General features: G+C 48.0%; 1 protein-coding gene across 1 annotated transcript; it reads left to right on the forward strand.

Annotated features, from left to right (window-relative positions):
• The first annotated feature begins 1,355 nt into the window (after nt 1–1,355).
• On the forward strand, nt 1,356–10,725 carry KRT18 (keratin 18). The gene is made up of 7 exons (XM_053370244.1): nt 1,356–1,835; nt 6,497–6,579; nt 8,160–8,316; nt 8,491–8,655; nt 8,802–8,927; nt 9,469–9,692; nt 10,473–10,725. The coding sequence occupies exons 1-7, from the start codon at nt 1,422–1,424 to the stop codon at nt 10,588–10,590; spliced, it is 1,287 nt and encodes a 428-aa protein (XP_053226219.1). The 5' UTR covers nt 1,356–1,421; the 3' UTR covers nt 10,591–10,725.
• The last annotated feature ends 3,082 nt before the right edge of the window (nt 10,726–13,807 follow it).

A 13,807-nucleotide genomic window follows, 5' to 3' on the forward strand; every position in this document is an offset into this window, starting at 1 on the left:
TGTGTGCAGAAGGCCCCTGGTTCAAGCCCCAGGTGGGGCTGGGGGTGACCTGGGGGTGAAACCCTGGAGAGCTGCTGCCAGTCAGTGCAGATAGTACTAAGCCAGATAGACCAATGGTCTAATAAGCTATAAAAGAGTGGGGTTTTTTAGTGTTTTTTTTTTGTATGGCTTAGTTGAGATTCCTGCCTTGCAGGGGGTTGGACTAGATGACCCTCAGGGTCCCTTCCCATTGTATGATCCTATGTTCCTTCCATCCTTCTTTCCTTCCATGCCCACCCTGATGTGGCCCAAAGGAAAGCAGAGCGAGATGTTTGGCACCAGCTTGGCAGAAGGAGCTGCTGGAAAGAGGTGGACAAGGCGCCTTCCAACCGCCTTAGGGACTCCGCTCTGGATTCGGGTAGGGATTACTCCTTAGCTGCAGATACCTAACCAGGTCTACTCAGAAGCATGTCCTACTGCATTTAATGAGGCTTACTCCCCGGTAAGCAAGGCTAAACCAGGCGCTGAATCTGAGGAGACACATTCGGACCACCAAATAAATGCAGCTCCATTAACTATGAACCCTGAACTTTGGGACCCCCTCCAAACCTTTTGTAGGGCAAATCCCATGTTTTGTGGGGCTCCCCATATGGGTAATTGACACTCAGACTGGGGGTCATAGGTATCCCCCAGAAACCCAACATTGTCCTATTCACTCCAAACTTGTGTCAAAGTTTTGTAGCAAAAACCCTGCACTCTGCAGGTCGGAGCCAACTTCTGGGGCTGAGGGGTCTTCAGTCCCCCAGTAAAACATTTGAGGGGGCACTGGCCCCCAAAGTTGATGGGCATTACCATTCAAATGGTGTGCGTGCAGCGTGTCATGTGATATGCCCCCTCCAATATTTTATTCAGGTTGGCACCCGTGGTAGATCCTCCCCCCCCCAAAAAAACCCCCTGAGTAATTGATACTACGACCCCCGGTTTGATGTATCAATTACTCAGTGGGTGGTCCTACAAAACGCGGGGTTCGCCCCACAAAAGGTTTGGAGGGTGTCCCAAATTTCAGGGTTTGTAAGTTTTGGAGAGGGAGTAAGGAGGCGGAGGAGTAAGGGACGCTTCTTAACACCTTGCAAAACGCATTCGGCTTGCAGCAAGAAGCCCTTGGATGCGATGGCCGAAGCCTTTCGAAGGCGCGGACACACCTCGGTTCCTTCCTGCGAAAACCGGAGTGGACGCGCCGTCGCTCTTTTCTGGAAATGAATTGGGGGCGTCGGTTCCCGGCCGCCCCTTCCACGCAGCGCCCGGCGGAGGTGGGGCGTGTGGGCGCCGGCCAGGCCCGCCCTCGCGCCCGCCGGCACTATAAAGCGCGACGGGAGGCGGGCGCCGCCGTTCGCCCCTCGCAGCCCGCAGCGCAGTCGGCCTCCTCTTGCCCCGTCGCCGCCATGAGTTACTCCAAGTCCAGCGTCTACTCCAGCTCGTACCGGCCCGTCGGGGGCTCGGTGCGATTCGGGCCGGTGGCCAGCGCGGCCAGTGTCTACGCCGGGGCCGGCGGCTCGGGCTCGAGGATCTCCGTCTCGCGGTCGTCCAGCCTGGGCTCCAGCTACGTCGGGGGCGGCGGCGGCTATGGAGGCAGCGGCTTCTCGCTCTCCCTCTCGGGCTCCGGCGTGGTCCACAACGAGAAGGAGACCATGCAGGACCTGAACGACCGCCTGGCCAGCTACCTGGAGAAGGTGCGCAGCCTGGAGACCGAGAACCGCCGGCTGGAGATCCAGATCCGAGAGCACCTGGAGAAGAAAGGGCCCAGCACCCGCGACTGGAGCCGCTACTTCGAGCTCATCGAGGACCTGAAGAATCAGGTGAGCGGGGGGGGGGGCGCCGAGAGCAGCCTGCCTCCGCTACCGGAGAGGCCGGGGGCTCCGAGCGTACATGCAGGCTGAGAACCCCTCGCCGCCCTTAATCCCCGCCAAGGCCACAGCCCGTGAGGAGGTTTGCAAAACTAAAAGATGCAAGCTTAGTAGCTCAGTAGAAAACAACAATCAAGGAGTAGTTAAAAGTAGCTGGAACTGTTCCGGGGGTGGAAGGCACCTTGCACATGCCCCGATGCACTTCTTCTCCATACATAACATAACTTTATAGTTCCAGAGCTGAGCTCCAACCTTGAAAAGAATGTAGGGTTTAAACCCAGTCGGTGTCAGGTTCAGAGAAGGTCAAGGAGACGAAGTCAGTGCCTCTCCAGAAGTGACATGGTTTGATCCCCATTAGAATTTGCCCTTTGCACATGCACCTTCCGGCCGTACAAGAATGGATCTTTGCTCCATGCAATATAGAAGCCCAGCTTTGTCTGATGTGGCCAGAGGCCATTAGCTTTCAGCTTCAGCTCCCTCCCACCAGTTTACTGTGTTTTCTTTAGACAGCCACCAAGAGGCCGCCTAGTGTTAACCACAAACTGTGTTGCCAGATTTTCAAACCATCCCTGAAACTCAGCTTTTAACAGTGGTTTGAATATACCGAGAGAGAGCAAACCATAGAGGGAAACCATATCCACTGCTAATTCGTGCATATCAAGCCACTGTTAAAGGCATAGCTACAGAAACTATTTGAAAAGTTGGCAACCCAAACTGCAAAAAAACCCCACATTGGCACAAATTGATGGTGGAGAAGAGAGAATGCCTGGAACTTAGCCAATAGTTTTGAAATGATAATCACTAATTTGCTTCCATTCATGAGGTCAGCAGTGCTATTCAGGATTTCATAAGCATCCACCAAAGTATTTATTTTCTGCTAATTCAGCTGGTAGCTTCCCTTGAAACCTCTCTGTAACCCAAACCCCCCCCCCCCTTCTTGTTCATATGCCAGGTATGCTAGGTGCAAAAACAGTTAACCATTTTGGGTTTTTTCTTTTAAAAAAAATTGAGGATATTATTGTATGGAATGTATAGGGAAACTATTGTATGTATCAGTCTTGATATGAACCGGAGCTCAGCAGCCCTTGAAACCAGGTTGTCATAAAAGCAGAAAGGGTGCTTTGGGGCATGTGAGGATCGCCCTTCTCGCCCCCAAGTATGCTCAGTCAATACGTGTAGGTCTTTGGATAGGATTTAAGATCCCAATAACTTAAGAGTGTGGTACCATGGAAGTGTGAGTTCCAGTGATTTTAATTTTTGAAATTAATCCTTGGATAGGAGAACACACCTCTACATCAGGAAAGCACTCCAGTCCCAGTGGTATCCTGTTACGGGTCTAGATTTGCTGCTCTTGTATTCTGTTTAACTGCTTCCTGACAGTTCAACAGGTGAAGTGTTTCCAATAATGTAGCTTCACGTTTTGAATTTCTGCACAGGACCCATGTGGAAGCAGGAGGTCGAGGGAAGGTAGCAGACAACCCATACAAAGAGGCAGAAAACCACTCCACTTGCTCCTATCATAAACCTAGCTCTTGTTCCTTCCTAAGAGTTTCATGACCAGGAGTGATTCCTGGTTCAGTAGCTGCATGTGCACACACAGGTCAATCATGAACCAGACTATGGGCTAATCATTGCCACGTTAGCAATTGCAGGCAGCTGCAGCCCGTCCTTTCCAAGAAGGTTGTGTGTGCGGGATTCACTCTCCCCCCCCCTAATTCATTCCTGTAAACCCCATTGTCTTTCTGTCTGTGGGGCTAGAGTTATCCACTTCTTTTCCTCTGCCTATACTCCCTTGCACTGAGATCAGTTGTGCACTACATAGAAAGCAACTGAAGCTTTTCTTCTAACATGGATAAGCAAGAACAGAGGGACAGGGGAAGTCTGCAAAAATCCAGGCAGTTGTGCATCTGTAAAGGCACAAAAAGCTTATTAAGGAGGGATGAAAGAAGCAGGTAACCAATAGTAAGAGTCAGTCTGGCTTACTCAATAGGGAGGAAAAGACACTCTAACCTCCCACCCACCCCCAATACAAGTCAAACAATTTATATTTAGTCATAGGTCATAACAAGGAAGCACTATGCTGCCAAAGAAGATGGCTCAATAAAAAATACCAAGGGAGGGGAACTTGTGACCCTCCAGCTGTGGCCAGAATACAGATCCCATCATTGCTTGCCATTGGCCATGCTGGCTGGGAGTCCAGCAACAGCATCCAGAGGAGACAGTGCTGTACAAAGTGAACAAGTAATTAATATCTCATGTTTTACTGCCACTGCGAGAAAAGGCATCGAATCATAGAATGGTAGAGTTGGAAAGGGACCATGAGGGTCATCTAGTCCAACCTCCTGCAATGCAGGAACCTTTTTGCCCAGCCTGGGGCTGGGACCCACAACCCTGAAATTAAGAGTCTCATGCTTGACTGACTAAGCTACCAAGGTCGATACACATTTTTCAAACACAAAACAGGTTTAGGGTCTAAGGCTCTAGTTAAAACTGCCCTGGTTCTAGTTAAAACAGAGTTGAGGCTCCACTCCAAAACTGAGAACTTGAATGTGACATGGACAAGAAGCCACCTCAGTCGGTTTCTGTGCCTTTTACAGGGGTGGCCAAATGCAATAGAGGACAGAGCTCCTGTGCCTTTTAAAACACCAGTTAGAAGAAGGAATGTAAGACTACCTATGCCCCATATAGTTAAAGCATGTTGTTTCCCCCAGAGAATCCTTCACAGAGTTACGATTCCCAGCCTCCTTAAGCTACAATTCCCAGGATTTTTTGGGGGGGGGGGAGCTTTAAATGCATGGTGTATACACAGCCTTAGTAGGTGTAGTTTGTCATGCAAGCAATACAACATCTGAAATTCCCATTTTAAACTACAGTTTGGGAGCAGTTTACTTGCCCACCCTCCCCATATGCCTGCCTTGCCTCTTCAGTGTGCAAAGCATGCCCTCCTGCAAGTACCACGCATAGGATATACACTCCAAGTCTGTGGGGAGTGGCACTTTCAGTGTGGCAGCACCTGTTTGTGCTGTGTTGTCTAGCACTTGGGGATCCTTTGAATAAGCAGTTTATAGATAAGGGGAGCACTGAAATGTACAGATCTTGTTCTGGTCCCCACTGCCGCATGAACATGCAAAATCCACATGCAAAGCTTCATCCTAACATGCACACATAGCAGTGGGTGAAAAGGCTTCTGAACCTTCCATTTCCATCATGCCCTGTGACTTCTGGGAAACTGGAACCTTGTGAGGCGGGAAACCAACACCCAGAGGCTATAGCAGTTGGGTTCAAAGGACAATTGTGTGCTGGGAAGAATGACTGAGGGTAGATTAATTATAAAAAAGTATGTTTGTTCTCGTGAGTCATGTATAGTCAATCAGCAAACAAAGTGTGCACACAAAAGGATAACAGTGGAAACTACTTTAGCACCTGGTGAGAGAAGGTGAATGGAACAAAAGAGAAAGGGGCTGGGTTAGAGGCCACAGCTGCAGGTGCAGAAGATGAAAGAGGTGCAGGGAAGGTCTCCTGGGAAAGCGCAAGGGGGAGGGATGCATTTCCAGAAGCAATGCCCCTTCCCCAAAACACAAGGAGAGAGAGAGTTTCCTTAAAAAAACAAACTCAAAACCAGGCTTCTATGCCAGGCATGGGCAGCATTTGCATTTGTGAGGCCACCATGGGACACTTGCAGCCTTACATGTTCTCCAGGCAGCTTCTGACAGGATGGTGGTGAAGCCAGAGCACATTTAAGTCCCTCATAGTTTACACCTCAAGGTGTGGTTGCCTGGAGCACACCCAGTGGCCAGAGAGCTTATCCTCACAACCTTCCCTGTTACCTGTTCCTGCTAAGAACAAAGGGCTTCTTTAAACAAGCAGGATTTCCTACAGAGAAGAAGCAGGGCCATTTTCACATGAGAGGCAGAGAGGGAAAGGCCAAGAGTCACTGAATTTAAAGAATCAGTCACAGAACTGCAGTGAAGTAGAATCTATGCTTTGGGGATCCATCAACATCCAAGATTACAGGTGGGCTAGGATGCATCGTGTTGGGAAGGCAAGGAAACCATTTTGTCCTTGTGCTTCTCCTTGCAAAGGAAAGAAGGTGGTTGTCTCACCCACTTTCTCAAATGGAGAGGTGTCCCTTTAAGAATCTCTCCTCCTCTTGTTGCCTTGGGAACTGGGAAGGTGAATTGCACCTGTGTTGGCTTAAGCAAACAATGGGATTTGTGTAGGCTGGCAGGAAATCAGTAGATTCAGGTTGCATTAGCCTTCACTAGACCAGAAACAAAGAGGAAGTTGGCAGTCCTTGGCATAAGGCTGGGAAAATAATTTTTGAGTGACACAAACTTACTCCAAGATCAGTTGGCTTAAGGATGAGGGTTGCCAACTTTTATTTCAGTCCCTGCTCCTCTTCCTTTGAACAGCACCCCAGTTTGCAGATCTTAGCAGGTGATGTTTGCCTTGATGATGAAGCTTGAAAGTTTATTCAGCTCAAGCTGCTGTTGGAGAAGCAATGACTGGTTGTGCCCTTTTTTCCGGACAGTTGACAACTCTTCTAAAGGCTGGTATATGTCTTTCACACACTACATTAGTTACTAAGTTTTGTGCTTCCTTTCTGTCCTCAGATCTTTGACCAGACAGTGGATAACGCTCGCATTGTCCTGCAGATTGACAATGCCAGGTTGGCTGCTGATGACTTCCGTGTAAAGTGAGTGGATTTTCTTCTTGTTGGTCCTGTTTGGTCCTGGGATCCCTCCAGAGGCCCGTCTCTGTAGAACATGAGACTCAGGGTTATGGGTTCGAGTCCCACATTGGGCAAAATATTGCTGCACTGCAGGGAGTTGGACTAAATGACCCCCATGTTCCCTTCCAACTCTGATTCTATGATTTTATCGCTTTGGGACCTTAGAGCAGTCTTTCCCAACACCTTTCCCCAGATGTTGTTGGTCTACAACTTTCATCATCCAAATTCAGTAAGGTCAATGGTCAGGGATAAGGTGAATTGTGGTCCCACATCTGGGGACCCAAGGCTGAGAAAGACTGCCTTGGGGTGTAAAGTATCACTATCTCTATATGTGTGTCATTTCATATTTTTATGTTGTAAACTGCCCTGTGATCTTTGGATGAAGGGCAGTATATTAATTTAATTAATGATGATGATATCTGTAGTTAGAGCAAAAGCAGCAGCCACCTCTAACTCTTCTTTTTCCATGGGGCGGTAGGCATGTATAAAGCCTACAGATATCAGAAAGGGAGGAACACAAAGGCCAGTGGGTCTCCGCCATCCCTGCCTATGTGATGTTGTGCAGGACTCTGGTTTGCTTCCAGAGCACCTTGCATTCAATCTCAATGAGTCTTGGTTCCAGTGGTAATTTCTGTCTCCAGTGGAATGAGGCCATTTGAGTGGCGAGCAATATCAGGCAGATGGGGGTCACCTGCTAGGCCCTTTCTATGCATTCCCTCTTTTAACAGTCCATAGCTGCCAAAAAACAGAGTGGAGGGCGTTTAAGTGGGGAAGTCGTTGGATGACACTGGGGTTTTAATGGCTAGCCATGTATCTGTCCAGACGAAGGTAGGCATAGACTCATTCACTGGGCTGAGAAGACTTTGGGTAAGCCTGTAAAGTCCGGGTTTAAAGGAACCAGGCACTGAGTGAGTGGGAGAACTGTTGTTGGACTCCCAGCCCACCAGCCCCCAAAAGCATGACCAATGTTCTCGATGGGCGCTGTAATCCAGCAATATCTGGAAGGCCCCACTCCTGACCACAAGTATTCCAGAGTGCTTTAAAAAAAAATAATCTGTAAATTTTGTGCCAAGAAAAGATTAATCCCCCAACCTGCATAGATTATGCATATTCAACAAATTTGCACAATTTCTCTGAATTCTGCAAAATTGGTTCACTATTTTATTTAGCATTTTGCATGCATGAATTTATTCTGGTTTTGCTAATCCCAGAAGAGGGACAAGGAGCGGTATAAAGCACCAAATATCCACCCTTAACCAGTGGAGATCTTACCCAGCAACCTCTTTGGCCTCTAAACTGTCAGCAGGCATTACATGTTTTCAAGCATATATTTAGAGTCAATAAGGGCTAGAAACTTCTAAATAAAAATCAAGAAGCCGAATTCTTCATTCACCTGCACTTTTTGTGCATTTACCTAGGATCATTCACGGCATGTGCACACCCCTGCTTCTTACACTCTGAATTAATCCCCCCATCACCAGTGTGCACATCTGTTTGCAAACTGATTATTGTGAAGACCTCATTCCTTCTTCCCTGTCACCCAGGTTTGAGGCTGAGCTGGCCATTCGTCAGTCTGTGGAGAGTGACATTAATGGCCTCCGCAAAGTCATTGATGATACCAATATGAGCCGCCTTCAGCTGGAAGGTGACATTGAGGCCCTCAAAGAAGAACTGATCTTCCTGAAGAAGAACCACCAAGATGTAAGTCTCTACTGTGGTCACTGGGCAAAGACAAGATGGAGGTGGCAGGAGCAATAGTTTGATGGGAGATACTGACTGGGGCCTGTCATGAATGGAATCAATGGCTTTGCACATTTGGGACACACAGCAGCTTCAGAGTCTGTGCTCATTTTATGCCTCCTCTTCCCTTGCTAGGAAGTCAATGCGCTACAGTCCCAGATTGCCAACTCAGGACTGACAGTAGAAGTAGATGCTCCCAAGTCACAGGATCTGGGCAAGATAATGGCTGAAATCCGGGCACAGTATGACACCTTGGCTCAGAAGAACCTTGAGGATTTGGACAAGTACTGGAGCCAGCAGGTGAGCAGAATAACTTTTGCAGCTTGATCCTGACATGCCCCCATAGCATTTCAGGGTTTTTACAATAAGAGAGAGGTTACTGTCCCCAGAACTATAACCCTGACTGTCCTCATGAAGAATAATATTTCTTCCCATCTTTCCATTAGATCACTGAGAGCACCGTCATGATCACCCAGAATACCAAGGAGATTGAGACCGGCCGTGCTACTGTCACTGAGTTGCGCCGCAACGTCCAAACACTGGAAATTGAGCTGGAGTCTCTGCGCAACGTGGTACGATCTTCACCTATCATTCCAAATATTGCAGGGGTGGGGAGCCTCAGTCCAGGGAGCTATGTGGCCCTTTGGACCTCTCTGCCTGGCTCTTGGGAATCTGCCCAGACCAAGCCCCTCACCTTGCCCTCCTCTAGTGATATTTACCAGGCTGGAATGTGTGATAATAGCTGTTCCTTGCCTGGATGGCAGTGGGGGTGGGTGTCTGGCCAAACCCCCAGATGTGACCACCTTGGAAGGTTGCCCAGAAAGGAATATGGCCTTTGGGCTGAAAGGGGCCCCCGTTCCTGAGCATAGTAATATAGTAATGTAGCGCTTGCTTGTTTGTGGTGCCTTGTTAGTGTTTTAAGTTCTGTATTGAGAGAGAGGCACTCTGCATGGAATTATTTCGTAAAGCAAAGGTGCAGCCTGTTCCTGAAACGGAGGCAATATATGGAGTGTATGGGATGGAAATACCACCTAAGAACAATCAAAGTGTTGTTGGCTTAGCAAGCAATGACCCTGATCCCCAATCCTGTCCCCTTTTTTATTCTCTCTACAGAAAGCCAACCTGGAAGGAAACCTCCTTGAAGTGGAGAGCCGCTACGGCATGCAGATGGAGCACCTCAATGGGCTATTGCTGCGGACCGAGGCCGAACTGGCACAGATGCGGAGCGATGTCCAGCGCCAGGCAGAGGAATATCAGGCTCTGCTGAACATCAAAGACAAGCTGGAGGCTGAGATCAATACCTACAGAACCCTGCTGGAGGGCGGAGATGAGTTCAAGTGAGCTTTTCATTCTTTCATCTTTCTGGGGCAAAAACACAGGACTGGTCATCTGGGCTCTCCCAAGCTAGACACAGATGTTCTATAGATCACCATAGCTCTGGTGTATGTGGCCCTTTCCCTGCTCTTTCTCTGTAAGCTCTGGAACATCATTTCCCAATCTTGGAGGGGAAACTGCTTCTAGTCACAATGGCTATATGCTACCTTCGGGATCAGAAACACACACCCCTCGATGCCTCCAGCTGCCAAGCATGGGGGAACAATGGCAGGAGAGGGCTATTGTACTCTGTCTTGCTTTTGGGCTTCCTGTAGGTACCTGGTTGGCCTTTGAGGATGAGAAAGGATGCTGGACTTGATAAGCCTTGGGTCTGCTTCAGCAGGGCTCTTAATGTTCTTTTAAAGTGTGTGTCTTGACTGAATTAGGATAGAAGGTGTGATGCTCACTAATGCCAGAGATTTACTTTTACAGTACTTAAGAGTAGACCTGTTAAGTGGAAGCCACAGGTCAGTCTTAGCAACTTGAGATGAACCTTGTGCACAGTTCTATTCTTAAGTTCTAGGACATCCTTTCATGATAGACAAATTCTAGACTCCCAAGTACACTTGCCGAAATGGATTGTCACTGGTCCTGGCCTTGCGACCCCTAGGCCCATGAGGCTTCAGGTTGGGCTGCTTAAACCACCTTAAATTGGCTTAAGATGACTGGATTTCCCCAGGAGGTAACAAGGAACTGGCAGCAGTGTCTCATGTTCATTGTCGGTGTCTTCTGTCTCTCTTCAGCCTGAAAGATGCATTACTGGAAAGCACCATGCAAACTACTCAGAAGATCCACACCACCAAGATCATCGATGGCAAAGTGGTGTCGGAGACGAGCGAAAGCAAAGTGATGAAGCGTTGATCCCACCTGCTGTGTGGCAAGGATTGCCACCCGGTGCAGCTAACGTTGCGCACCTTTTGTTCCAGAGCTGGAGGGTTCCGGGGAGGGACGGGGTGAGTCTTAATGGAATTCAATAAAGAAATGTTATTAAAAGAAGTGGTGTGGTTTGTATGCCTATTCGTCTATTTTGCAGAGCCCCCTCCCTCCCTCGGTCCTGACCCTGGGAATCCTCCTGCAAGTGGTTTCCGTATTCAGTGGCTTTGCACATTGTGTGCCTTGGAACAGGACACCCCTGTGCCTTGCAGTGGATACTGAGGCATGTTCTAAGATGCTCACTCTGATGCCTGTTGGGCTTTTTGCCACTTGTGAGACAGAAAATGCATCTTAACACAAATGGATTTTCTAGAATAAGGGGAAATCTGGTTTAAATGTTTAAAGAATGACCATGACAATGCATGGATGCACGCCATGAGTTTCTGCAGCCCATAAAAGCTTATGCTGTAATAAGCAATCTACGGCAGCCGCATTAAGTGACCCTTGGTTGCCAGCACGCCCAGGAAGGCAGCGTCAGGCCCTCTGATGAATGGAATATCAGTTTACTTACTGGGAGAAAAACACTCCTTTGCAAATATTTGTTTGCAGGGAGAGGGCCATTTCCAGGAAAGGGATCCAGCCATAAAAATTGCACAACTTGCCTGCCAAGCCCCTACCATGAATTACCTTTGAGGCTGGCTATGTATGTTGCCACACCCAAGGAAGCTGAAGTGTTACCCACCCCTGTTCATTACTAGGGGATTTCTATAGCAAGAGAGACGGGGTCCCAAGTCCTGGGTCTTGTGCTGAACCTTGGCTCTCCTGTCCTTCATCCCTTAAAAAAAACCCAACCACTATATAGTGAAGTGTTGTGAAGTGAAGTGTTGAGACTCCAGACAACCACCATTTTAATTTCTTCCCAAACCTATGTTTTAAGAAACTCTTTCATGTCACAGGCCTGTGTCCCAAGTGCTTTAAGTACTGTTAGGAATTTGTGGGCTGGGGGGAAGTACTGGGCACCAGAGACCGCTTAGCAGTGTAAAAATGCAGGCTGAATCGGCTCCCTGGCAAGGAACTGCTTGGGGAGAAGAACCACCATGTAGTACAAAGGAAGGTGATGGCCCATTGGCACAAACAGTACCTCCTCCAATGAGGGGATGGTGAGCAGAGACAAAAGCCAGGTTTAGGCTTTCTGTGTTCCATAATGGAAGCTGGGAGGAGGAGGGTGCCCAGGTTACAGGGGGTGTGATGTCACACAGGAAAAAGGTGTCCTTTTAAAACTGAAGTTTGGAGGAAAGTGCAGAGCTGCCTGGGAAAGGCTGCATGCAGAGACCGGGGAGCATGGCTGGCTTCTGGTCTGGACCCAAGCTTGCTGAAGTTCAGGGAGAAGCAACAAGAGACACTCTGGGTGTAATGTTCTGCACTTCCACCATCAAAAATCAGATGTAAATCAACCATATTTCTTAAAAACACTGCAGACTCTGCCATGCCTCATTCCAAAGGAATACAAACCCAGCTAGTAGCACCCTTATTTCTTTATTCTATGTATTATGACATTACGTATATCCCACTTTTCCTCCAAGGAGCTCAAGGAGGCATACATGGATTCTCCCTCCCCCCATTTTATCCCCACAACAACCCTGTGAGGTAGGTTAGGGATGAGAGATAGTGACTGGCCCAAGGGCACCCAGTGAGCTTCATGGCTGAGTGGAGTTTTGAACCCTGGTCTCCCAGATAATCCTTCAACACGCAAACCACTATACCAACACTGGCTCCTGGGTGTGTCATCTTCAGTCTTGGAAGAAATGGTACTTCACAAGTTCTCAGGTATTGGATTCTTACAGAAATCTACAATCTATAGGCAATCAATACCCCAAGGCATAGAGCTGAATCATTTGCTAGGAATGGACAATATTGCTGTTAGTCAGCCCCTCTGACATCACCCTTGTATTCCTCAGCATCAAGGGCAACAGCTTTTCCTGCATGAGTTCACTGTATGGAATGTTTTTGAAACAAGGTGGACTTTAAATTTTATTGTCGGGAATGGAGGGACTATCTGGAGAAATGTGTATGTTGGCAGAGTGTCCGATTACTGCGAAATGTGCAAGGCTCAGGCAGACTCTTGCCAAATAGGGAATTGGGTGCCCCAAGCTTCCAAGGTAGAGGGAGGAGCTTGAAGCCAGTTGGACAGAACAGAGATCACCCTACAGCTATGTGTGTGTGACAACAAAAGAAAATCACCTGGGAGATAGCCTTGAGTAGAGAAGATTAGTAACTCAGATTACCATGGAAAATGCATATATAAGCAAAAGCCCCTTGTTGCTGCCTTATCTTTAAATACAAGCCTGGGGCTGTTTGCAACCCAGACACAGATAAGAGGAAGTCTGTGTGGAGAAATGGATTAACTCCCACCCCTTGGATGTCTTTGGGTAACTTGTTAGTTCATCTCACTACAAAAAACAGCCCAACCCAGAGATCTGAACCTGCAGCAGTGAAGCACATTGTGCAACTGTGCTTGCTTGGAGACCCAACAGATGGCTAGCACTATCAGTGTGGCTTCACAAGTCACCTATTTTGTGACATGTTCTCCCTCTGCCCTCCAAGAGGTGACTGATGCTTACAGCATCTCACTGGTGCTGCATGTCCAGTCCTGATTCAGTGATAAAAAGCTCAAAAAAAACCTCATATAGTTTTGGCAAGTTAGGGAAACAAAGTGAAGTTAGTTCAGGAAAGATAATAATAATAATAATAATAATAATAATAATAATAATAATAATTCATACCCCGCCCTCCCCGGCCAGGGCTGGGGAGCCTGTGGCCCTCCAGATACTGTTGGACTCTCATCAGCCCAACCAGCATGGCCAGTGGTTAGGGATGGTGGGAGTTGGACTCTGGCAACTGCTAGAGGGCCACAGCTTCCCCACAACTGGCTTTCGCCATAATAAATGTGTTCCATAGCACTCTAATCATTTTATCTTGTTCTGTAACAGACTAGGGGCTCACCCACACCCTTTGCTCCACTGCTTTCTCCTAGAAAACCAACTTTTTAGCACTAAATTGGAGCAAACATCAATCCAAAGAAAACGCAATTGACGTTTGCTCCAACTCAGGCATAAAGGTCGGGTTCTCTGGGGGAAAGCAACGGGACAAACGGAAGTGAGGAACAGACCTAATATTGCCTACCCTACACTGAAAAATAATATTT

Source organism: Podarcis raffonei, chromosome 2 (assembly GCF_027172205.1).
Source record: "Podarcis raffonei isolate rPodRaf1 chromosome 2, rPodRaf1.pri, whole genome shotgun sequence".
NCBI lineage: Eukaryota > Metazoa > Chordata > Lepidosauria > Squamata > Lacertidae > Podarcis > Podarcis raffonei.